General features: G+C 40.2%; 2 protein-coding genes across 3 annotated transcripts; one reads left to right on the plus strand and one right to left on the minus strand.

Annotated features, from left to right (window-relative positions):
- Positions 1 to 260: 260 nt before the first annotated feature.
- barhl1a (BarH-like homeobox 1a) lies at positions 261 to 7,714 on the plus strand. Its single transcript, XM_067577245.1, has 3 exons — positions 261 to 3,019; positions 5,767 to 5,968; positions 7,006 to 7,714. The coding sequence occupies exons 1-3, from the start codon at positions 2,599 to 2,601 to the stop codon at positions 7,205 to 7,207; spliced, it is 825 nt and encodes a 274-aa protein (XP_067433346.1). The 5' UTR covers positions 261 to 2,598; the 3' UTR covers positions 7,208 to 7,714.
- A 1,222-nt stretch (positions 7,715 to 8,936) lies between these two features.
- Positions 8,937 to 26,566, minus strand: ddx31 (DEAD (Asp-Glu-Ala-Asp) box polypeptide 31). 2 transcript variants are annotated; one of them, XM_067574412.1, is made up of 21 exons: positions 26,467 to 26,566; positions 25,675 to 25,793; positions 25,314 to 25,433; positions 25,045 to 25,196; positions 24,873 to 24,948; positions 24,083 to 24,126; positions 23,831 to 23,901; positions 23,431 to 23,540; positions 22,803 to 22,844; positions 22,348 to 22,412; positions 21,805 to 21,924; positions 20,551 to 20,657; positions 20,202 to 20,428; positions 19,876 to 20,028; positions 19,716 to 19,775; positions 18,639 to 18,689; positions 18,233 to 18,372; positions 17,933 to 18,017; positions 15,188 to 15,299; positions 13,886 to 14,105; positions 8,937 to 11,242 (listed from the first exon to the last, which is right to left on the minus strand). In XM_067574412.1, exons 2-21 carry the CDS (start codon positions 25,783 to 25,785, stop codon positions 11,101 to 11,103), a joined length of 2,208 nt encoding a protein of 735 aa, XP_067430513.1. In that variant the 5' UTR covers positions 25,786 to 25,793; positions 26,467 to 26,566; the 3' UTR covers positions 8,937 to 11,100. The 2 variants fall into 2 exon arrangements, with proteins under 2 accessions (XP_067430513.1, XP_067430504.1); XM_067574403.1 differs by having other exon boundaries at positions 25,278 to 25,433.
- Positions 26,567 to 26,888: the final 322 nt, after the last annotated feature.

The raw sequence follows: 26,888 nt of genomic DNA on the forward strand, positions 1-26,888 counted from the left end.
TTTTTCCACTTAAAACGTTGAAAAAATGATCTGAAGTTTGGAGGCGGAGCATCAGAGCGAGAAGCCTCAGGGTTCGATACTGGGACCTTTATTATTCAAAGACTCAGAGCAACAGGTCACATTATGCAATGAAATTCTTACTTTGCCGTCTCTCTGCATCACCATTAAAGTATATTAAAAACAAGAAGTAAAATAAACATATAATGATAAAGACATTCTGACTGTAACAGGTTAATATGTGCAAAAAAAAGAGTGAACTGTGCAAACTTGCTGTGGTGAAAGTTTTCTGCTTGTAGCAGCATTTAACATATAACAGTACAGGGCTACAACCAACAATTATTTTCATTATTGATTAATCTGTCGATTAGTCGTCTTCCATAAAATGTCAGAAAATGGTGAAAAATGTGGATCAGTGTTTCCCAAAGTCCAAGATGACGTTTTCAAATGTCTTCTTGTGTCCACAACACAAAGATGGTCAGTTTACTGTTGTAGAGACTAAAGTAACCGGGAAATATTCACATTGAAGAAGCTGGAATGATTAATCGATCAGTTATGAAAATAGTTGGTGATTAATTTAGTAGTTGACAACTAATCAACTAATTGTTGCAGCTCTAAAACAGTTAATATTTTGTACTTTAGGTACAGCAGGGCAACCCGTTCTCACTCCCAACTCGTCACATATCGACGCTTGGTCAGGGCACTATGGCGTCACTTATTAACGTGCAGGGTAGTCCGATAGACTTCTGTTGAGCTCCCACAACGTCTGAAATAGACGCTATGAGACCGATGACGTCTAAATAAGGTGACAAATCTCAGCCTGGTCGACAGAATAAAACGTTGGCATTGTATGTTTCTGCAAACCACAGACCACATTTCTGAAGTGACGTAAGTTACTTCACATTACATGTATATAAGGTGACTTACTTTCTTATTAGGAGGTGTAGGGGTTGGTGGATGGTTTGTAATGATGTTGGCAGAAACTTGTAAATCAGCACAGAGCACGGTTCGAGACCACCTCACTGTTTTTATTTTATTTTTTATTTTAACTCAAACCATGATCTTTTCCTAACCCTAACCAAGTGGGTTTTGTGCCTAAACCTAACCAGACTTTAACCACCGCGTTGTCACACCAAAAAAACATCATTATTTTTTAACAGTGATACTGCGCGTTAAAACGTGTCGCCGGGGCGTCCTGACCGAGCGCAGATATGTGACGAGTTGGGAGTGAGAACGTGTTGAGTCGGGTGATGCTACATGTATTGATTTGTGCTGATTCACTTCTTTCTATACTATGTAAATAATCTCTGTAAACTCATCAAAATCTTTGTATCATGTTACGCTGATGATACTGTCATTTATTGTTATTCCTCGTTAGCAGCACAAACCATCAATCCGCCCTTGATTTGACTCGATTTAACCTTAATTTAAGCAGTTTAGCTAGCTGAGGTCGTAAAACTCTTGCAAATTAGACCTGGCAGGAAGGCAGCATATAAAGTTCCAGACGAAAATGGACAAAACCAACATCAGGCACACAAATAAAACACAACTAAAAAACAGAAAACAAAGTGATGAAGGTTAAAATAAGTTGAACAGAGGAAATCACAAAAAACAAAACAAATAATAAAAAGAGTAATTTACTGTGAAATGATGAAGTCCAGTCGTGATTAAATGGTGTAAACGCTCACATGTCCAGACTGAGTGTGAAGGGATCTCTTACCAACACGCTGAAGAGATGAAGGATAAAAACGTTCAGCTGAAGTTAAAATGAGGCGTCAACAGTCTGAGTCACACAATCATCAATAATCAATCTATAAAGAGTCAATAAATGGTTAATAACTCACTATAATGCAGCTTTCAGCAGATGTAAGTGTTTAATAATGTATCAGTCCACAAATATAACTCCTGTTTGCTGCTGTATAAACAGACAATGAATGAAAATATAGTAAAACACAGCTGTAATACTATAAAATATGTCTTCATAAGAGGAGTTAGAATAAATACTGAACAGTAATAAACAATTAAAATGTCCTTATATCTGCTTATAGCTGCATTATAGTGTGTTATTAACCATTTATTAGCTGTTAATATATTGATTATTAATGATAAATTGGAGGAGTTTCAGGGAAGCAAATTTGTTCAGAAATATTTGGAGGAAGAGACAGAAGAGGAGAAGAGAAGGTGAGAGGAAGGATGATGAAAACAAAGACAAGAGAGAAGAGGAGGAGGAGGAGGAAGACAAATTTAAACACACACACACACACACACACACACACACACACACTCAGCTGGAGGAGGAGCAGTTTAATAAATCTTCTCTGTCTCTGTCTGTGGTGCTGAAATCTGCTGATCGATCAGCTCAGTGTCTGATCTGGATCAATAATCAATCAGCAGTTAAACTGTTTTGGTTTTTATTTTGTACTTTTTGTTTTTTCGACTTAAATCTGGAATTTGTAAAACTTTGACGAGGAGAATGACGTCATAACCAAACTAATATTTTCAGTTTTTGCGTCACATTTCCCGCCGCCGGACCTCTGCTGGGTGTGTTGAGATGTTTCTGCTGAACATCTGACTGAAATCATCATCACAGTCCGGACGGAGATGGAGGTTTCCGCCTCCGGCTGTTCCAGGTTCCGCATCGACTCCCTGCTCTCCCTCACGCCGCCCGCCGCGCTCCTCTCCCGGCCAGAGGCTCCGGAGCTCAGCCCGGGCAGCAGCAGCAGCAGCAGCGGCTGCTCGGCGCCTCCCTCCCCGCGGAGAGAGCCTGTTCCCCGGCTGGACTCTGTTCTGCTGCCCGGTCAGCTGCAGCCCCGCTCCGTCAGCTCCTCCTTCCTGATCCGGGATATCTTAGCGGACTGTCGGCCCTACTCTGACCCGGGACAAGCCTACTCTGACCCGGGACAGGTCTACTCTGACCCGGGACAGCCCTACTCTGACCCGGGACAGGTCTACTCTGACCCGGGTCAGTCTGAGCTGGACTTCGTGGATAAAAGCAGCTCGTCTTCTGACAGCGAGTCCAGAGGTAAGAGTCCAAAAATTACAACTAATAAACAGAAATAAACGACTAAAAGAGAAAAAGCAGGAGTCTAATCTGGTGAATCAGGTTTAGTTTTAAATAAAATAATCCGTTATTTAATAATCTCACGAAGGACTGAGAAAATAAACTTCAACTAAACATGATTTAAATGTTTTATCTGGTTTAATCAATAAATCTAATTTAAAACACGTTAAACAGAATAAATTAAAACAATTAAAAGCGGACTGAAATAAAAACCGTCTGATGTTTGAAATCAATAATGAATTAATATATATGACAGCAGCACATTATTATATTATATTATATTATTACATTATTATAATTAATATTGATGACGTCAGTGAATAAAACTTTTATTTGTTTTACAGGATTCACAGGATTTAAAATAGTTTATTCTCGTTAATTAAACTGAAATGTAATAAAGTTATAAACAACCTGCTGTTCACACTTTGTTTCATGTTGTTGTTTTTGTGTGTCTGTTTGTTGTATTTGTGATTTTTCATCTGTGATTATTTGTTGTGTGTTTCGTGACAGAATAATAAAATAATAATAAAACTAGATATTTATTTCTTCCTTCATATTAAAACCTGTTTCCTTTAAGTTCTGATCAAATATTAAAATCAAACAAAAGTCTAAAGAATAAATTATAAGCCAATATAACAGAAACACAACACATTAATAAACATGACTGTAATAATTATTAATAAACTGTAATCGTGTTTAATGTCGGATATAAAATCAAGTATTTAAATATATAATATAAACAATAATTTATTCAAAAACACGTTTTTATTATTTTTTTATTTGCTGTAAATCAGATTCTTTGTTTTATTTTCAGCTTTTTAAAATATTTATTTGTATTTATTCCGCTGTTGATTGTTTTAATAAGGAAGCCAATTAGGGACAAAAATGTGCGAGAAGCTAATTAATTATTAATCAGGAGGTTATTATCATTCTTTAAAAACACACACAGAGAATCTTTGTTTTTGATGAATTAATGATGAAAGTATTAATGAAGATGAAGATGAAGATGAAGATGTTTGGTTTGTGTTGATGGATCTGAGACCGGCGCTGACCTTTGACCTCAGGACCACATATTACTGCTGATTGACAGGCTCATTGACTCCAGCGTGTCTAATAATGTTTATGTTTATATTTAATATGTATATAATATATAATATGAAGATGAAATAAATATTTGATGTGAATAATTATGGTGAATTATAAATATGTAAAATATTCAGATTCTGATTATAAAACACATTTTATCAGAAACTGTTAATGTTTCGACTGTGAAATCTCACTGATCTGTAACAGCCTCATAATCAATAAATAACAACAACAAACATTTACTCAAAGCTGTTTGACTCGTTCAGAGTAAAAGTTCAGATGAACTGAGAGAGGTTATTGATCTGTTGATTGACAGCTGGATCGGTTTGGCCGGCACTGAGAGGGTTAAACATGACTTTATTTTAAAATGTGCACAAAATTGACTGGAATAATAAACAATAAACAAACAACAACTGAGCAAATTATCACAGTTTATTGAGTCTTAAAGCAAATGAACATTAAAGCTGAAACACAAAGAGGGAAATCGATGCTAAAAAGTGTAAATGTGTCAAATATCCACCTGATATGACGAACTCAGACTTTATTTATTCAACTACTGTATTTAAGTACAGTTCTGAGGTACTTGTACTTTACTTGAGTATTTCCATGTGATGCTACTTTCTACATTTCAGAGGGAAATATTGTACTTTCTACTCCACTACATTTATTTGACAGCTTTAGTTACTTTTCAGATGAAGATTTGACACAATGGATAATATAACAAGCTTTTAAAATACAACACATTGTTAAAGATGAAACCAGTGGTTTCCAACCTTTTTGTCTTTTACTGCAATACTTTAACTACATCAAGCTCATAATACTTATGTACTTTTACTGCATCAGAGTTCAATGAAAACAGAAACTGACACCTGAATTATCATCTGATCTCCAGTTAAACTGTTTTGCATCTTTTATTATTTCACTTTTATTGTATTTATTTACACGTTTGTCAGCTACAAACTGATTACTGACTAATAAAAACACAGATGTTCAGAGATACACGAGACCTCTGGAGGGTTTTAATTTGTTTGTGCATGAGATTTTTTTTAAATATATAAAACTTTTTCAGGAGTTTGCAGTTCTGTAGTTTATTGTGAATCGTGATTAAAAAATATTTTAAAATAAGACAGAAAAACACTGAGCTGATCTCTGACAGGTTCTCTAAACTCATCATGTGATTTCTGTTTAAACGACTCATAAAAACATATTTTATTAAAACAAGTGAAAAAAAATCTGCCAACTCAGTGAGAATATTTAAAAGTTTCCAACAGAAATCATCTTGTTTCAGATCTGAGTGTCTGAATCTTAAAACAAAGTCCTGATGTCTTTTTGTTTTTATCTTAAAAGGGAAACTTGTGATGATGCTTTTGTTTTGAAAGTTATTATTATCTTCCTTTAGAGAATAAAGCTGGTCTTAGCAGCAGAATCTATATAAACCAAACTTTATTTATTTAGAAACAAGTTGATTTGGACTGAAAAAGTCACACAGTGACTGTATTAATAATAATAATAATAATAATAATAATATTTCCCTCATATGACGTCATGTGTGTGTTTAGGAAACAAAAACGCAGATTTGAGGGTTTTGTGTGTCATGTGACGTCTGCCTGTCAATCACTCAGTGCAGGACGGAGCTTCAGACCCCGCGGCGGGACGCCTGAAGAAACCCCGCAAAGCCCGGACGGCGTTCAGCGACCAGCAGCTGTCGAGACTCGAGAGAAGCTTCCAGAAACAGAAATACCTGAGCGTCCAGGACCGCATGGAGCTGGCTGCCTCCCTGCAGCTCAGCGACACTCAGGTCAAGACCTGGTACCAGAACAGGAGGTACAACATCACAGCAGCAGCCACAGTCAACACCTAAAGGTCCATTTAGTAGCTGCTCTGGAGCTTTTGATCAGGCCACATGATCACATTTCAAGATAAAGAATGAACCTCAAACTTAGAGACACAGTGAGCATAAAATACAAGATTTAGACCAAAAGAGACTTTAAACTATTACAAATATACAAGATCAAGTTTTTTATAAAATACTAGTTTACTTCAGTACCAGAACAAGAAGAAATAGTAAAATATTTAATATTTTCTGCTGTAAAAACGTTTATTTTTGCTGCTTGTCCGTCTGTTCAGCATCACTGTGGACAGACGCCTGTGAGACGTTTCACGATTAATAATAAACGGTGTGTGATCAATAATTCAGCAGTATGTGCTGTAATTAATGATCAATAATTGATGCAGAAACAAATCTGGAGCTTTTAGTGCAGAATCACACAGAAAGCTGGTTGGTGGGGGTTGGGGGGGGGGGGGGGGGGGGTTTACAGCACTGATTCATTTATTTATTGATTTATGTTTTTATCGCTCTACGCCCAGAGAGAGAATCCTGCGCTGTGATTGGCTGAAGGTCTAATTTCATCATTAATATGCTCCACACTTTAATTATGACGTCACCATATTCAGAAGTTCTTTGTGTTTTGATTATGCTTATTTTTTCTTTGGTATTTTTGGTTAAAAGTGAAACATGTTTTATAATTTATCTCATTTCTTTCATAGCAAAACTCTGTAAAAAATGTTCACAATATTTTTAATCTTTAAAATGTTTTTAGTGCATCAGATATATTAAAACTTATAACATGTATGAAATATCTTCTGTATACAAGGTAATAATTTGTGCTAACATGCTAACAAGATAATTTGTGCTTTCATAACAAACGTATGATAGCTTGTATGAACAAGATGGCGTGCAATCAAGATGGCGTCCAATCAAGATGGCGCGTGTGAACAAGATAAAACTTCTTCTTGAGATAAAGAACGGTGCTGTTGTTATTTCTTTGTGCTCATATTGTCGCCGTGTGTTTCTCCTTCAGGACGAAGTGGAAACGTCAGTCAGCTGTTGGTTTGGAGCTTCTGGCTGAAGCCAGCAGGATGTTTCTACCGACACCCTACCTGTACCCCCCCGCCCCGCCCACACTGGACCTCTACCTCTACCGAGGCCACGCCCACCACCACCACCCAGCCCCGCCCCTGCTGCCCCGCATCCTCACCCACACTGAACCACACCCCCGCTGACACCAGCCCACTGGGAGGACTGGTTCCCACAGGACGACGTACAGGAACAGCAGCTGCTGATGTTTGGAAATAAAAACTCTTCGGTTTTCGGTTAAAAGCAGATTCTCCACTGCAGGAACTGAAGAAACTGTTTGTGGTTCTTCTGTTCAGGAGGTGACGCTAAATCCAAGTTCAGGTACTTTCAGTGCGGCTGATTGTTATTGGTCGAGCTGATGTGACATCACATCACAACAAGGACGACGACAACAAACACCACAACAGTAACTGTTTAATATGCGACTCAGACAGCTTGTTAGAAACCAAAAGCTGGAGCAGAACATTTCTCAGAGAAAATTAAACAGAAAATTAAAAAAATATCTGACATCTGGGACCAGTGTGACATCATGATGACATCACTAAAGAGACGAGCGGTCAGACATGTTGGAAACTAACCGTAGGTGGGTTATAGGAGTTGTGATCAGAACCTCTGAACATGTCTGTTATATTTCAGTTTTTTATCATTTTCAATAAATACGCAAAAAAATAAGCAAAGTTTTTGTTTGTTGTTTGTTTTGTACTTTGATGATAAACAATCACTTGAAGAAAGTTAATGAGAAAAGAAAGTGTGAAGAAACTGAGTGGTGTTTGTGGTTTCTAGTGCCAGTAGCTCGGTCCTGTAGGGTTGTGACTCGTCTTGTGGGTGTACTGACTTGTTGACCTGGACTTGTCTCGGTCTCATGGACTCGTCGAGGTTTTGACTCGGATTCATGGAGGGTTTCACTCAGACTTATGAAGGTTTTGACTCAAGACTCTTGGAGGTTTTGACTCAGACTCTTGGAGGTTTTGACTCAGAGACAACGTTGGACTTGTCAGAGTCTCAGTCTGGTCTGTTTCAGCCTCTTTACATGTAAAACACTTCAGTCTGTATTTCTGGAGCAACTTGAATCTTTTGATTTCTGCTCAGTTACAGATATTTTAGCTCCACAAAACAGAGAAAAACATGAAAAATTAAGTCTAATAAACGAGTCTTTCATGATGAAATTGTTAATTTTCTGTCAGTCGACTAATCAATGAATTGTTTCGAGCTACGCTCTGCAGCTGTCTGTCCGTCCATCCGTCCAATCAGAATGCAGCATTTAATTCAGACATTCGGAGCAATTAGCTGATGAAATATTAAACGGCAGGTGAAATATTAATGCTGTTAAAAGGCAGCAATTACACATCAGAGTGACCAGACGACTGAATATTTCCTTAAGTGCTGCAGAGTGTTTGTGTGTGTTTGTGTGGCAGCAGCTGGTTTAATAGAAACACTGAAACAGGCTTTTATTTAGTTTTATTTCTGCTCAGTTTGTTGACTGCAGCACAGACCAACTGGAAACTCCTCAAACGTTAAACTTTCCTTTTAGTTTCTTTTTTTATATCTGCATCGTTCCATCAGAGGAAAATATTCTTCATGTCTGCTGCGAAGTTCATCCTGACGGGTTTGGAAACTTCCTTCAAGAACTGAAAATAAACTTCTGTGAACAAAGTTTGGACAAAAACTATAGTTTATAAAGTTTGTTGTAAGTTACATTTCAAGGACAGATTCCCAGTGTTTCCAGTGAGACGTAAACAGCAGCCGTCAGGATGTGATGATGTGCGCTATGATAAAATTTGCAGCCTTTTGGAAGTTGAATCGCTTCGATGCTGAGAAACAGACCAGCTGAGTCCTGATGAGCTGATGATGATGAAGATAACAAGATGCTGCTGCTGGTTTTTGTTCTTATTATTTATTTTCTTACAAAGAAAAATAAATCTTTTAAATGACACAAACAAAAACTTCAAACTGTAGAAATACATTTTTTATACTCAAATGTCGTACAAATAAAATAATTATTACACTATTAAAAAAAACTGTTTTTCTGATGTTTTTACAAACATCAGAAAAACTCTGATGTGGAAAAAGTCACAAAAACTGATTTCATGTTTCTGTTTCACAAAGTGTCTCCTGAAGTTTTGAAGCGTGGCAGCCGGGGGGCGCTACAGTAGAACTACAGTAGAACTACAGTAGAACTACAGTAGAGCTACAGTAGAACTACAGCAGAACTACAGTAGAGCTACAGTAGAACTACAGCAGAACTACAGCAGAACTACAGTAGAACTACAGTAGAGCTACAGTAGAACTACAACAGAACTACAGTAGAACTACAGTAGAACTACAGTAGAACTACAGCAGAGCTACAGTAGAACTACAGTAGAACTACAGAACTACAGTAGAACTACAGTAGAACTACAGCAGAACTACAGTAGAACTACAGTAGAACTACAGTAGAGCTACAGCAGAACTACAGTAGAACTACAGTAGAACTACAGCAGAACTACAGCAGAACTACAGTAGAACTATAGAACTACAGTAGGACTACAGAACTACAGTAGAACTACAGTAGAACTACAGCAGAACTACAGTAGAACTACAGTAGAACTACAGTAGAGCTACAGTAGAACTACAGTAGAACTACAGCAGAACTACAGTAGAACTACAGTAGAGCTACAGTAGAACTACAACAGAACTACAGTAGAACTACAGCAGAACTACAGTAGAGCTACAGTAGAGCTACAGTAGAACTACAACAGAACTACAGTAGAACTACAGCAGAACTACAGTAGAACTACAGCAGAACTACAGTAGAACTACAACAGAACTACAGTAGACCTACAGTAGAGCTACAGTAGAATACAGCAGAACTACAGTAGAACTACAGCAGAGCTACAGTAGAACTACAGTAGAACTACAGCAGACCTACAGTAGAGCTACAGTAGAACTACAGTAGAACTACAGCAGAACTACAGTAGAGCTACAGTAGAACTACAGCAGACCTACAGTAGAGCTACAGTAGAACTACAGTAGAGCTACAGTAGAACTACAGTAGAACTACAGTAGAGCTACAGCAGAACTACAGTAGAACTACAGCAGAGCTACAGTAGAACTACAGTAGAACTACAGCAGACCTACAGTAGAGCTACAGTAGAGCTACAGTAGAACTACAGTAGAACTACAGTAGAGCTACAGCAGAACTACAGTAGAACTACAGCAGAGCTACAGTAGAACTACAGTAGAACTACAGCAGACCTACAGTAGAGCTACAGTAGAACTACAGTAGAACTACAGCAGACCTACAGTAGAACTACAGTAGAACTACAGTAGAACTACAGTAGAACTACAGTAGAACGTCGGCTGCAGCTCTGAGAACAACATGAAACTCTTTGTATAAACAGTATGTATGAACATGTGATCTCAGTATGAACATGTGATCTCAGTGTGAACATGTGATCTCAGTATGAACATGTGATCATACTGAGATCACATGTTCATACAGAGTTAATATCAGTTAGACGTTGTTCTTTCATTTGTCACCAACATCAAGTCTGATACATTTTAAAGACATATTTCTATATTTATTTGACCGTATTGAGACCATTTCAGGCCTCAGATTCAGACGTTTGTCCTCAGTGTTTGAGCTTCAACGATTATTTTCATTATTCAATCAATCATTTTATTTATAACATGTTGTGGAAAAACTGCTAAAATTTGTTACAGCAAATAATATTATAACTTCTTAGAGTTCATGGTGACGTCTTCAAATCTCTTGTTTTGTCCAACCAAAACCCCAAATATTCAGTTTACTGTCACGTGTTTGAAAAGCAAAAATAATTACTGAGACAATCGTTTATCAACATAGTTGCTGATCAATCGTCCGTCGTCTCTACGTGAACGCTCACAGCCGGCGGGAACGCCAACAAGACGAAGACCCAAAGTCCTGTAGCGGGGCTGAAAACTGAGGATTGACAGCAGAGAACTAAATGTCTGTGAGCTGTGTGGAGGTCGACACCTCGCTCAGCAGCACTCCTCCTTTACTCCTCCTCCTCTTCCTCCTTTACTCCTCCTCCTCTTCCTCTCCTGACTGATCAAATGTCTTCTTTCTCTTCTTCTTCTTCTTCTTCTTGGCGTCTCCTCCCTCCAACCCACTGGAGAATTCAGAACGGAACAGACTGGCCTCCCTCTGACCAGGAGAAATCCTGAGGAGGAGGAAGAGGAAGAGGAGGAGAAGGAGTAGGAGGAGGAAGAAGAGGAAGAAGAGAGGAAATAACAGAAACATTAAAGATAAGGAGCTGTGTAGTCAGACTGATGCAAACACAGTGAACATAGTAAACATTATATCTGCTAAACGTGTTAGCATGCTAACGTTAGCATGTAGCTCAGGTTCAGCTGTTAGCATGTTAGCACACAAAGAGCTGAGTGATATAATGAATTAATACATTTCAATTTTTGTTTTTGCACGATGTAACATGAAGTGAACAGTTACACGTCACAGTTTTCAGGACTGTGGTGACTCCAGGTGGCTAACGTAGCAGCTAGCATCACATTACTTTATGAGTAAAAATAGCTGTTTTGTGCAAGTTGTAAAAACTTGATTTAGACATTTTACACATTGTGCAGAAACATAAGTTTTAATTAATCAAATTAATTTGATCTCAATGAATTTGAAGGACGGATTCACAATTGATCAAGTGTGTCTTAAACCACCAGTCAGGAGACGCTGAGTTATTGATTAAAGACAACACGTACGGATGGATTTGAGAAGTTGACATTTGGAGTAAAGAAGGAGAAAAAGAAGTGAAATCCTGCTACTATAGTTTGTTTACGTAGCCTCCGGAGCTGGAGGAAGCTTCCTGAAGCTGACCAATCAGAACAGAGTGAGCTCATCAGGAGGCGGGGCCTTAAAGAGACAGGAGCTAAAACGGCCTGTTTCAGACAGAGGCTGAACTGAGGGGCTGCATAAAGGACCAGTAGAAGATAAATAAGGAGTTTTTAACTGGAAATCATGCAAAGATATTCCAGTAGAGCCTCAGAATATGAATATAGAGCTGGAAATGTGCAGAATATGTTTCCTTTAAATGAAAAATATAATGACTCTCAAAACCAAAAGTACAATTTTCATGATTCAGAAATCCCACTAAAAATGTTAAACTAAAGATTCAACACTTCAGCTGCATCTTTATTTCAGCTTTATGTCCAACACACACTCTGCTGTGTGTGTGTGTGTGTGTGTGTGTGTGTGTGTCTGTGTGTGTGTGCGTGTGTGTGTGTGTGTGTCTGAGCGCAGCAGGAAGCCTTGTACTACCAGACTGACTGATCAATAACACACACATTTGTCAGTGTTTAAATAATCAATATATGACTCTCTCGCCGCGGGGCAGGGCAGCTGGAAGGTGGAGGGTTCAACGCCCCCCCGGGGAACACAGAGCCCCCTGCAGGTCAGAACCTGGAACTACACACCGACACAAACGGAGGTCTAGTTTGAACATGAAACTAATGAAAGTGCACATCTGTGTTTTCATGTGTCTTCAGGAGGGAAAACGTGTTGAGAGACAGATTAACATGTTGGTTTCTACATGAAATTTGTTTATGATAAGAAAAAGTATAGAAAAACATCAGACTGCTCCTTTAAAGGAAGAATGAACTATAACATTCAGAAGAAATTGTTGTTAATACATTAAATTCATCTGACAACACTGTAGTGTATATCCTCATATTCCTCTATCTGGCTTCATTATTAGACAATCACCTGAACGCACCATTACACAACTGACCAACACCCAAAGGATTGTGGGATACCGTGGAGCTAGAGCCTGAAAAGGGACACACACACACCTGTAATTATGTCTCTACTGACCACTGAGTGTGTGTGTGTGGTCAGTCCTTGTCCAGACAAGCCTGCTGTGAGACGCAGCTGTTAACAGCGAACACACACACACACACACACACACACACACACACACACACACACACACACACACACACACGCATGTCCTGTGTGGACTGAGTGTAAACATGATCTCTGACTGAAGGGAACTCTGGATTTAATTATGTATAAGGGAGCGTGTGTGTGTGTGTGTGTGTGTGTGTGTGTGTGTGTGTTACTGTCAGTCATCTCAGCAGGGGTGTGTGTTAATGAGCACAGACAGACAGACGTGTCAGACACAGGTACGTATGTTCACACACACACACACACACACAGCAGAGTGTGTGTTGGACGTAAAGCTGAAATAAAGATGCGGCTCAGCTCTATATTTATATTCTGGGGCTCTACTGGAATATCTTTGCATGATTTCCAGTTAAAACCTCCTTATTTATCTTCTACTGGTCCTTTATGCAGCCCCTCAGTTCAGCCTCTGTCTGAAACAGGCCGTTTTAGCTCCTGTCTCTTTAAGGCCCCGCCTCCTGATGAGCCCGCTCTGTTCTGATTGGTCAGCTTCAGGAAGCTTCCTCCAGCTCCGGAGGCTACGTAAACAAACTATAGTAGCAGGATTTCACTTCTTTTTCTCCTTCTTTACTCCAAATGTCAACTTCTCAAATCCATCCGTACATGTTGGAGCTGAACAACACATGGAAACACCTTAGCAACCACCTTAGCAACCACCTTAGCAACCAAGGCTACAGAGAGGATGGCCATTAATGGACATGTGATGAGCCGACGTTGGCAAGGTAGAATAAAACATCACAAATGAAGCATTTAGAACAGGTTTAAGCCCTGAGTTTTGTCTTGCAGGCAGCATTTCTACATACGTTCACCTCAAGTTTCTGAACTTTGAACATCAGAACAGGAAATAAATAACAGAAAACCACAAAAAGCAGAACAGCCTATCCAACAGACTCACCTCTTCTCTCCAGCGGTCTGACTGCTGTTTAACTTGTTCTGGTTCTTCTTGTGGTTCTTGGTCTGGTTCTGGTTCTGGCCCGTGGCGGCGCTCAGGCCCTGCGGAGCATCTCTCAGGCCGAAGCTCTTGGCGGTGTGTCCCAGGTGGAGGAAGCGGATGTGGAAGATCTGTTTGAGGTTAGCTGGGTAGGTGGTGTAGGCCCGCAGGAAGGACTGCAGCGCTGATGACATCACAGGGACACACGTCAACAAACAACAAGGTAACTGACACCAACATCAGTGTGTCTGTGATCAGTGCAGTAGATGTCAAGGACGAGTCTCTGTTAGTTTTAGTTAGAGTTTCATGGATTTTCACCCTTTAAAATTTCACCACTGATCACCAGCAGTGGAAGAAGTACTCAGATACTTTACTGCAGTAAAAATACCAATACAGCAATATAAAAATACTCCATTACAAGTAAAAGTCCTGCATGAAAAAATCCTACTACAGTAAAAGTACATAAGTATTATGAGCTTGATGTAGTTAAAGTATTGCAGTAAAAGTACATAAGTATTATGAGCTTGATGTAGTTAAAGTATTGCAGTAAAAGTAGTGGTTTGGTCCCTCTGACTGATATATTATTATATATGACATCATTAGATTATTAATAGTGAAGCATCAGTGTTAGAGCAGCATGTTACTGTTGTACCTGCTGGAGGTGGAGCTAGTTTACACTACTTTATATACAGTTAGCTAGTTTAGTCCAGTGGTTCCCAACCTAGGGGTCGGGCCCCTCCAAAGGGTCAGCAGATAAATCTGAGGGGTGGTGAGATGATTAATGGGAGAGGAAAGAAGAAAAAACAAAGTTCTGATACACAAATCTGTTTTCAGTTTTTGGACTTTTTCTCTAATCTTTGATTTTTGCTGAAATATTGGATCATTTGAACATTTATTGAAATGAAAGCATGTGAGAAGTTTAGAGGGAAAAATCACTATTTGGTGGAGCTGTTAACAACTCATAGACATGTGAAATGTGACCCCGACTACACACTGCTTTTTGTAAGACGTCAAAAGCCAAAAAGGTTGGAAACCACTGGTTTCATCTTTAACAATGTGTTGTATTTTAAAAGCTTGTTATATTATCCATTGTGTCAAATCTTCATCTGAAAAGTAACTAAAGCTGTCAAATAAATGTAGTGGAGTAGTAGTCAAGTAAAGTACAAGTACCTCAAAACTGTACTTCAGTACAGTACTTAAGTAAATGTATTTAGTTACTTCAACACATTTAAAGATCCTCTCTACCACCAGTCAAACAGGACGTACCTTTCTTGGCCGTCTGCACTGATTGTGTGTTGGCGTGAACAAAGTTCTCGAACTCGGTCTGCAGGACGGTCGCTCTCTCTCTGGTCTCCTGCTCCAGAGCTTTGGATGAACTCTGAAACACACATAGAATTATTACGATCAATCATTGAAGCTGTCTATCGGTAAAATCATCCTGCAGGTGCAACCAGAGACCACCAACACCTGAAGAGGAGAATTAATCCAAGTCCAATTCTGAGGGCAGGATCTCCACTGAGGAATGTTTAGCAACTGTAATGTTTACTATGTGTTGGTTTAGCCTGTTAGCATGCTAACATTTGCTAATTAGCACTAAACTCAAAGTACAGCTGAGGCTGATGTCATTAGTTTTGCAGGTATTTGGTCATAAACCAAAGTAATTTTATCCAGATGATGGAATTAGATGAAAAGTCACAGGATCAAAGTTATTAAAATTCATCCTGAGCAGAACATGAATGTGTGAACCAAACATTTGTCCATCAGGTAGATGTAAAGATATTTGATCTGCCAACCAAACTTCATGGAAATATCATCCGACAGTTGTTAATATATTTGAGTTTGGACCAAAGTGTTGAACTGACTGACGGCTAAACAGTATCTGTGTGTGTTTTTAGGGGAAAAAATATTTGAATCTATGTTTTGATTTACAGTTAATATTCTCCTACATTAATAAAAACTGAATGTGATGTTACAGTGACTGAGTAGAGTGATATCAGTGCTGCATCAAGGACTGATGACGACTGGAGGAATCTCTACACTGTATATTAGATATAAATGCGAAACAGAACTCAAACCACAATGATCCAAAGACGACTGGTCCAATATATGTAAGATACAACAAACAACCACCAGAGACTAAAAGCAAATGTTCATCTACACAACAGACCTGCTGGAGACTGCGTGGAGAGAAAAACTTGTGTTTTCTGTGTGAAAATAAGAAAATACTGGGATGATGTTTGGCTAGAGGTGAGAGTGATATTGGGTTATGAATTACCAAAGACATGTGTGGTGTTAAATCTACGCAACCTGACGGGAAAAAACTCAACGTGAAGACTGATCTCTGATTTACGTTCTATTAGCGGCGACCAAGAAGGAATCACCAGGAAGCACCGAACTACTCTGAGACACGTTATGAGATATTTGATATGGAAATCAACAATCGGAGTTTATTGGGAAATGGAACAAATGGACGGCTTATGAAACCCATAAAAAAGAAACTACAAAACCTTTGTATGAAGACTGAGATATTTTAAGTTGTGTTAATGTATTTTATACCTCATTGGTAAGACTTTTGCTTCTTGGGTAATAACAAAATAAAAAACAATAAAACTTCAGTAAAAAAAAGAAATTGAATGTGATGTTAAGCAGAGTTACTGCATTAATAATACAGCATTACACAAAGCATTTTAATCAGACTGAGGTTGTTGAACATGTTCCAGCAACAACATGATTCATGTTCAACAGATGGACTGTGTTTAAATAAAGGTTCATTTAAATCAGAGTGTCTTCAGTCAGTCTGAGCTGTCTCAGAGACACTAACAGATCATCGCGGAGGTCAAACATGTTTGAATCTCAGAAATGTGCCGCAGCAGGAGTCACCTGCAGGTTCCTTTTAGAGACGCTTCAATGAAACTGTCTGAACTGATCCGTCACAAACGCGTCACCCCGCTGCTTTTATTGTCTCTCCGCAGTCCTTTTATTCAGAGTGTCTTTGTTGGAGCTCATCAGTTTGACACCGACAAGTTCGGGTTTTTAAAACTGACAAGAATCAAATGTTTAAAAAATAAATCTTCATCAGCATCAGAGGAACAGCAGGTGGTTTGACTCTCTGAACCTGCTCTCAGCTGCCTGTTGGTTCAGACTCTCCCTGAAGATTAATGTTGACTCTCAGAAAACCCTGCTGGCTTCTGAAAATCCTGGACCCACTTGGACACCCCAAAATCCCAACTCCACTCTGAGACTAGTGGAAACCCCTAAAGGACCCCTGACATGTCCAAAGAACCACTGACACCCCCCACAAACAGCAGCACACCTTTATATACCTTTATAGACTCCTGGAAACCAATACAGGTCCTTAGAATGCCCCCCAAGCCCCTTCAAAGACCAGAGGAACCCCCCTTCAAAGTCTCTTGAAGTTTCCCCAGAGTGTAACCTGAAAGAACCTAAAAGATTCCAAAAAAGACCCTTAGAGACTCAGGACCAATGAAACTCCATCAAAGGTGCCTGGAACACCAAAGGGACCCTTCAAACACCTCCAACATCCCTTGAATCCGTACAGAGTCCTGAGTGGCCCCACAGAACTCTGCTATTCCATCAAAAATCCTGAAACCCCCTGAAATACACTGGAACCTCCAAATACACCACAAGAATCCCTGAAGTCCACTTGGAACCTCAACAAAACCCTGGAAAACCTTAAAGACCCCCGACACCTACACAAAGAGCAGCTTGAACCTCCCTAACCATAAGATCTCTTAGATTGCAATGTGGAACCCCTTTAAAGACAACTGGAACTCCCCTCAAAGTCCCTTCAAAGTGTAGCAGAACCTTGAATAGTCTACAAAATCCCTTAAAGACTCCCGAAACCCCCTAAAGGACCCTTGAAACACTTCAAACATCCCGCTTAATTCCCGCTCTTGAAGCAGGAATTCCAAAACTTCAAAAATCTCAGGACCCCATAGATCTCTGGAGCCCCATCTGAGAGGCCCAGCTGTGAGGATGAAGGTGTCTTACCTTGCTGTGGTATTTGCCCCGCCCCTTGTAGGTGTCGTCAATCATCAGACTGGACAGGATGTCCAAGAGCTTCATCTCTGATAGGCTGAAACACAGCAAGACCCATCCACACTGTCAAGACCAGGAAGTGGACTAACAGAAATACTGTACCAATACCACCAGTGTGGTACTACATGGTACTGTGATGGTACTACATGGTACTGTGATGGTACTACATGGTATTAACTGGCATGGTGTGTACATGTTGTACTTTCAAGGTATCAGAAGGTGATTGGCTCTGACGGTTGTCAGTCAACAGACCTGATGTTGTGATTGGCCAGCTCAGTGATGAAGGCGGTCTCAGCAGGAGTGAGGAAGAGGAGGCCACTTCCTTGTCCTCCGATTCGAGCCGTCCGACCGACACGGTGGACGTACTCTGCTGCTGCTGTCGGAGGAGTGTACTGTAGACACAAAGGAATGTTTTACGTAGTACCTGCAGTACTGTTAGATCATCACAACATGAACCATCAGACGAGTCTCAAACAGTTAATTATCTAAAACACAGACAGGATGAGAAAACCCAGAAGAACACACCTGAACTGTCCACTCTCACCCTTAACTACGGCAGGTACAGTGAGTTTAACATTTTCATGGTAACCTGAATATAAATTTCGGTTTTCTCCTCCAAATGTAATCAACAGGTGTCCTAACTATAGTGAATATTTACCTGAACGATCCAGGTGACCTGAGGAAGGTCCAGACCTCTGGCTGCAACATCCTGAAACACAAACACAGTTTATTTTTATAACATGAACATCACTCAGTCTGTGACATATAGTATGTGCTTTATAGTAGCTATGAAAACTACTTGTCAATTGGTTGATCAGATAATCAACTAATCATTTCAGCTCTTGTTAATTCAATTGATTTTCCCATAAAGTCTGTGTGACACCAGCATTTAAAACGGTGGAATTTCATTCAATTCCAAAATTATCATTGTGATCAGTGGATTCACTCGAGGGGAAATGTAAATCAGCAATCTTTTCGTATCGAGTTCAACTTTGGTGAGGCAGCAGAGAGTCAGAGAGTCCAAAATGGAGGAAACTATTGTAGCTCACGTATTAGCTGTGCTGCTAACATCAAGTTTTACTGAAGCTCCTCTGTCTGAGTAAAAACTATTAAACGACAGACACATGGTTATGAGACAGGAGGACATGATACTAAAATTCCTTTGAATAAACTGTGTGACCCGATTGTCCTGTTAGCAAACCAGCTAAGCTAACTTGCAAACCGTTAGTTAGCAAATTTGTTAGCCCTGAGATCTTTATTTTCCTTCTTCAATTTTTTATGTAATGAAATGGGGAACAAAATGTCGGGAGGAAGTAAACAGAACAGCACAGAGAAAATAAAGCTGTTGTGACTGACCACCGCTAGCTGAGTTAGCAGTTAGCTCACAGACCTGTGAGGAGTCACTACATCACCAAACATCTAGAACCAAATATTTCACTAATTAATCTGATAAACAGATTAATTTCACTGTACAAGGCCTTGAATGTGCAGTAAACGTATCTTTAATCAAATTTTAATAATAAACAAATAGACAAAGTTAGAAACTATCTTGTGAAGAAAACGGAGCATCAAGCAGCTAAAGAGACATATTTTCTGAGGAGTTGGTTGAGACCAAACCAGAGGTAAAAGGACAGAAAATATTGGACTTATATTCATCAGGTGGACATGACAACTTATTCTGCCCCCTAGTGATCAAACATCACTTTAAACCAGACAGTAAATCAGAGCTACTGACCGTACACAGCAGGACTCCAGACCGAGACACCGAAAACTGCTGGAACACCTCTGAGCGCTCCTGGTGGAGAAAACAAACACACCCACACTGACTGACCACTCAAAACACAACAACACAGAGAAACATCTGCTTTTCACCGAATGGACCGTGGCGGTCTTACCTCTTGTTTCATGTTACCATGGAGACGCAGGAACTCGAGTGGACGCTTTTGATTGGCCGAAGGCCCGCAGAGGACAGAGGTGAAGAGAGAGTGGAGGAACTCGACGGCCTCGCAGCTCGAGACAAAGACGATGAGTTTGTTGTCCTGAGAGAACTGAACAACAACAGTCTGTCAGTTTGTGATGCTGAAAAGAACCAATCAGAATGCTGCAACTGAAAAACACCTGAGCTATTTGTTTAATGTTGAGAACTTTTCTCGTTTTAAATTCTCATTTTCCTGAAGGTGGCGCTAGAGGAAATTATGAATATATATTTTATATTCTGTACCTTACACTTGTCCAGTATGAAAGCAGCCAGACACACCAGTCTGATCTTACTGGGAACCACCACTACAAACTGCTTCAAGGCCTCTGGTACGGCAAAGCTCTCTGATTGGCCGGCTGGGCTGGGGTCAGAGGTCACAGCAGTGATGGCGGTGAGGTCAGAGGAGGCAGAGCCAGACACGTGGATGCTGACTGGGTCGTTCAGACAAACATCTGCTAACCGAGTCACACCTGAGACACACGGGAGGCGGAAACAGAAGGACGTTATATACTGGTTTCTATGACGACCAACAAACTCACTGTACATATATTTTATAATAGAGTGTTCTGTATCTACTGTATAATATATTTACCGTGTGTTAGTGTAGCAGACAACAGGACGTTCTGTCTGCTCGGTCCGGTGGAGTTCAGACTGTTTAATATGACGGTAAGATCCTTCTCAAAACCCAAGTCCAATATCCTGCACACACACACACACACACACACACACACACACATGGTTTTAGATGCTTCACTCTGTCAATCAGACTTTATGTTGTGCAAAAACCTAATTTTTAGATGCGACAGAAGCAAAAATAAGAAGCTAACAGCTGCTAAAACTGAAAACGTCTTTCTCCTTTTTAACATTTTTTATTTCTACACCTGTTGAATAAACATATTAATCACACACACTTTGTGAAAATGTTTTCTCGTTTGATGGAGCTAAGCTAACAGTTGCATCAGAAGATACTGTGTGTGGATTTGCTACTTCATATCTGACTTGGAGTTCCTCAGGGCTCGATTCTCGGGCCTCTTCTGTTTAATCTCAACTCGGATCAAATAATCAGAATAACTGAATCTGAGTCCCTCATGATGTAGACGACACTTAAACTAACATATCTGTATCACTGAGGATGTGATGGTGAACTTAAAGCAGCTACTTCACGTCCTGCCTCATGATAAAAAAACAGCTGTTATATTTTTATTTAACAGAAGCTGTTGTAGAAATAAATAAAAATATTTATAAATATTTATAAAAATAAATAAAACATTAATATAAAGAAACGGTTTAATAGTTTGTGTTTGTGTGATTATTCATCCAAACAAAGTTTTCCCATATTAATCCACAAAAACGCAGGAAATAAATACCCACAAAATAAAACTATGTTCCATAACTGTTAAAGGACCAGTGTGTAGAATTTAGTGGCATCTAGCAGAACGGACTTGGCAGAGATGGAATATCATATTCATAAGTATGTTTTAATTAGTGTATAATCACCTGAAAATAAGAGTTTCTGTGTTTTTGTTACCTTAGAATGAGCCCCTTATATCTACAGAGGGAGCCTCCATGTTGCACCGCCATGTTTCTACAGTAGCCCAAAAGGGACAAACCAAACACTGACTCTAGAGAGAGACTTTCATGTTTTTTGAGTTTTACAGCCACCGTAGGTTCTCCTACACGCTTGGAGGAGGAGGTATTCAGATTGTTTCAGTCTGCAACTTCACCACTAGATGCCACTAAATCCTACACACTGCACCTTTAAAAGCACTGTGTGTGTGTGTGTGTGTGTGTGTGTGTGTGTGTGTGTGTGTGAGAGTGTGTGTGTGTGTGTGTGTGTGTGTGTTACCGGTCAGCCTCGTCCAGGATCAGCCAGCGGACGGCGCTGAAGGCGATGCTCAGGGTGTTTTTGATATGATCCACCAGACGTCCAGGAGTTGAGACCAGGATGTTGATGCCTTTACGGAGCCTGAAGAGAGAAAGAAAACAAAGTCTTTACAAACTTCTCAACCAGAGCTGCAGCGATTAGTCGATTCATTGATTAGTAATTATTTGCCAACTGTTTCGATGATTGATTAATCGTCTGTTCTCAAGGACACACAGAACCGACAGAAGTCAATCAAACGTTAATTAAACTGTAACACTTGATTAGTTACTAAAAGTTCATCTTAACAACTGTAACACACATTTCAATAAAAGCTTCCTGATATCTGTCCTGCTCCTCAGAGGATGAACTCTTTAGATACTGATGACCACATGATCTTTCCTGCAGCGCCACCTTCAGGACAACCTTTACATGATGAGCTTCCTGACTGCTAAATCTACTAGAACAGATTAAAGTCTGTAACGGGCTTCACAGAAGGAGGATGAGGAGGTAAACAGGTGGATGTACCTGGCCTTCTCTGCCTTCCTCTTCTCTCCTCCCATCAGCACACCTGGGACGATCCAGGTGAACGGCTGCAGAAGAAGAAGAAACACCGGGTCAGCTGACTTTGATTCTGGTTTCACAGCAGATCAGTTTCCATCTAAAAGTGTCTTAAATTTTAACAGAATTGAACAGAAACTAGTTTTACTTCAAGCTGATAATTATGAGCCATTAACAACTGATCACATAATACTTCAGAGCTTTCAACCACATCTCATGGTCTTCATTCAGCCGTTAGCTCAGCTGTCATCAAACCACCTGAATGTGATGAGAAGCATCAGCTGTCTGTGACTCTCCTTTATTCAACCACCTGTTATCATGTGTGAAGACCATGGGAGGGTGTTGAAAGCTCCAGATCATTATTAGCTGCAGCTTTAAAACAACAAACACAGTCGATACAGTAAAGAATCTACTGGTGATACCTTCACGAGCTTCTGGAACGTCTGGAAGGTCTGCTGGGCCAACTGACAGACAGACAGACAGACAGAGAGACAGTCAGACAGACAGAGAGACAGACAGACAGACAGACAGACAGACAGACAGTCAGACAGACAGACAGACAGACAGACAGACAGACAGACAGTCAGACAGACAGACAGACAGACAGACAGTCAGACAGACAGAGAGACAGACAGACAGACAGACAGACAGACAGACAGACAGAGAGACAGACAGACAGAGAGACAGAGAGACAGACAGACAGAGAGACAGAGAGACAGACAGACAGTCAGACAGACAGACAGAGAGACAGACAGACAGACAGACAGACAGTTAGTAAGATGGCAGGACTTCAGTGTTCATGTGTTCTTCAGTCTCTAAACATGATGATGATGATGATGATGATGTTAAATCTCTGTGTGAAGTCGCTCATTAAACCAGCAGGAATTATTTTAAACTTTAGCTTTTACTTCCTGTTTTTTTTCCAAAAGTGTCAGTTTGTTGTAGCTGATGACACACAGCAGGAAAGTTCAAACTTGATTTATATTTATATGTATTTTCAACATAGAACTGCTTGCAGGAGCTTCAGTGGGTCTTAATAAACAATCCAACCTCTCTGGTGGGGACGATGATGACGGCCAGAGGTCCGTCTGAACGTTTGACCTTCGGCTGCACCGACTGCAGACTCTGAACCAGCGGGACGGCGTAGCACAGCGTCTTCCCTGCACACACACACTCCATCAGTGACGGCTTGTCATCCTTTACAGCGCACATCTATCATTTAATCTGCTAATTATTTTCTCTGTTAATCGATCAGATGTTTGGTCTATAAAATGTGGATCAGTGTTTCCTAAAAATGACGTCCTCAAATGTCACATTTAACAAGCTGGAATCAGAGAATTAGGACTTTTTTTCCTTAAAAAGGAAATAAATAAATATCAGGTAATCTGTGTGTGTGTGTGTGTGTGTGTGTGTGTGTGTGTGGTATGATGTAAAGTTTAAAGTTTCTCACCTGAACCCGTCTGAGATCGAACGACAGCGTCTCGTCCGGACAGAAGAACAGGAATAGTCTGTTTCTGAACACTGAACACACACAGGAACATCGTCACAACGTTAACTAACGTCAGTCTGAACGACGCTGCTCTGCTCAGAGTCATGTGATTAATATACTGAGCAGCAGTTCACACATGTTCATGTACAGTTATTTCAGTTTTGTGTGTGTGTGTGTGTGTGTGTGTGTGTGTGTGTGTGTGTGTGTACTGACCTGGTCAGTGTGGAAACATTCAGGACTTTGTTCAGTGTCGCCACCTGGTGGACAGAAAACAGCCAATCAGAACACAGACATTCAGAATACAGTGATGATTAAAGAAGACAAGATTTTGTGGTTTTCTGTTATTTATTTCCTGTTCTGATGTCGGATGTTAAACATGGTTAAAGTTCAGAAACTTGAGATGAATGTATGTAGAAACGCTGCCTGCAAGTCTAAACTCAGGGCTTCAACCTGCTGTGAAGCTTTGTTTGCGACGTTTTTTGTACCTTGCTGACAAGCTGATGTCGGCTCATCACACAGGCTCACTAAAATCCCTCTGCTCTATAGCCTCGGTTGCTAAGGTGGTTGCTAAGGCTGTTGCTAAGGTGGTTGCTAAGGTGTTTCCATGTGTTGTTCAGCTCCAACATGTACGGATGGATCTGAGAAGTTGACATTTGGAGTAAAGAAGGAGAAAAAGAAGTGAAATCCTGCTACTATAGTTTGTTTACGTAGCCTCCGGAGCCGGAGGAAGCTTCCTGAAGCTGACCAATCAGAACAGAGTGGGCTCATCAGGAGGCGGGGCCTTAAAGAGACAGGAGCTAAAACGGCCTGTTTCAGACAGAGGCTGAACTGAGGGGCTGCATAAAGGACCAGTAGAAGATAAATAAGGAGTTTTTATTCCAGTAGAGCCCCAGAATATAAATATAGAGGCTGGAAATATGCAGAATATGAGTCCTTTTATATGTGTGCGTGTGTGTGTGTGTGTGTGTGCGTGTGTGTGCGTGTGTGTGTGTGTGTGTGTTACCAGGTGAGGGTGCAGCTCCAGCTCTGAAAACGAGTCAGTGGTGAAAATCTTCTCCTTCAACTGAGAGACATCTGGTCTGAAAGAGTAAAAAAGTTTATTGACAGCTGATAAAATATTTGATTGATTAATAATAATAACTGTGAACCAATCAGCATCAGGAGGAGCGGCGCACCTGTGGATGTCTGGGATATCTGGGTTGTGTTTGAACAGAGAGGAAGTCTTGATGGAGCTCCTTCCTGTTTCTTTCTCTCCGTCCCTCTCTTTCCTCTTCTCTCCCTCCATCTTCTTCTGCTTCTTCTTCTTCTGTGGCGTCGTCTTCTCCGTCTGCTGACAACAGAAACACTGTCAGACAATCTGAAACACATCTGGACGAAAACACACTTAACCTGTGAGAGCTGAGTTTACCTGAGTGTCTGCAGGAGGAGGAGCTTCAGTCTTCACCTCCTCTTCCTCCTCTTCCTCCTTCTCCTCTACAGTGTCGGTCATCCTCCTCTGTTTGAAGGAGCGTCTCTCCTCCTCTGAGGAGGAGTTGAACCTCCTCTTCTCTGCTTTCTGCTTCTTCTGCAGAAGAAACACAGAAACATCTCTGCTTCATTCTTCTCTAATGTGACGACTTCCTGTGTTTTAGATCAGTTTTACATTTATACATTTTCTCTGTATTGTATTTGTCCTGTGTTTGATTGGTGCAGACTGTCGGTATCACAGTTCATTTACTGTTTTTTCTTTTTTTAAATGTGTGTAACTGTGTTCATCTAAATGTTAAAAGTCAGCTGACTGCAGTAATAATCACTCAAACTCTCACCTGAGCCCATCTCTGCTGAGCAGTCAGAGGTTTCCTTCTGCTGGAAGAAGAAGAAGAAGAAAAACTGCTGCTGATGTTCAGACACAGCTGGTCATCTGCTGATGACATCATCAGCACACCTGGTCCACGCGCGCGCGCACGCACACACACACACACACACACACATACATACACAGGTTAGAGTTGAGACTGTACAAACAGAAACAGAGCAGCTATTCAACAAGAATTATCTAAGTAGATTTAATAATTAGCTTGAATGGACACTGATGCCAACTTCATTCAAAAAAACTGCCCAGTTAAGATGTAAAACAGCTGATTATACTGTTTATTATATATTATATATTACAGTGTATATGTGACAGCTGAGAGAACAAAGTCATATTTCAGTGCAGCCTGGTTAGAATAACACAATCTATCAAAACCAGATATTTTATTTATTTGACTTGTGCCGAATTAAAGAGTGACACCTGATGGTGTGTTCAGGGTCTCGCTAAGTATTTCTGTTGTCTGACAGGTGAGGAAACATTGGAGACATTTCTGAACAGAGTCCGGTCTGATCTACAGAAGCTAAAGTGTCTGTTGCTGTTAGCAGAGTTAGCTCCTTAAAACAGTAACCTAACAAATAAACAACACACAGAAACACGTGTGTGTGTGTGTGTAGCGCAGCAGCTAACGTTAGCCTCCCTCGTGCTAACAGCAGCTGTTTCCGGTCAGTCTGTGAACAACCTGCAGTTTGAGCACGTGAAGGAAAAACAGAAAAAAACACTGAAAATCAGAAAAATAAAAACTCACCGTGAAACTCTCAGAACACACGGGGACCGACAACACGCGTGGAACACGTTTCCTGGTACGTCACTGAAGCCCCGCCTCCTTCACAGCTGATTTTGTGGACATGCGCAGTAGCTTCACTGCTTATTTTGAATTTAATTAATGAACGCGACAACAGTTCAACACTCAGAACATGAATTCATTTAACAAAAACCAACAGATTCAATAATGTAAATTAATATTAACACGTTTTTAAAAGTTTATTCCGTATTTCTTACTTCTGTCTTCTGCAGCTTCTACAAGGAGAGAAAACCGATAAAACTGATCTTTTTTTACCTGATTTGATGTCCAATAAAACTGCTGGAAGGTCATAGTGACTCCATCAGGTCCTATTCATTCATGTTTACTGTGTTTACTGATGAAGCATTCAATCAAATCAATACAAA

This window comes from Thunnus thynnus, chromosome 2 (assembly GCF_963924715.1).
Source record: "Thunnus thynnus chromosome 2, fThuThy2.1, whole genome shotgun sequence".
NCBI classification, from domain to species: Eukaryota; Metazoa; Chordata; class Actinopteri; order Scombriformes; family Scombridae; genus Thunnus; species Thunnus thynnus.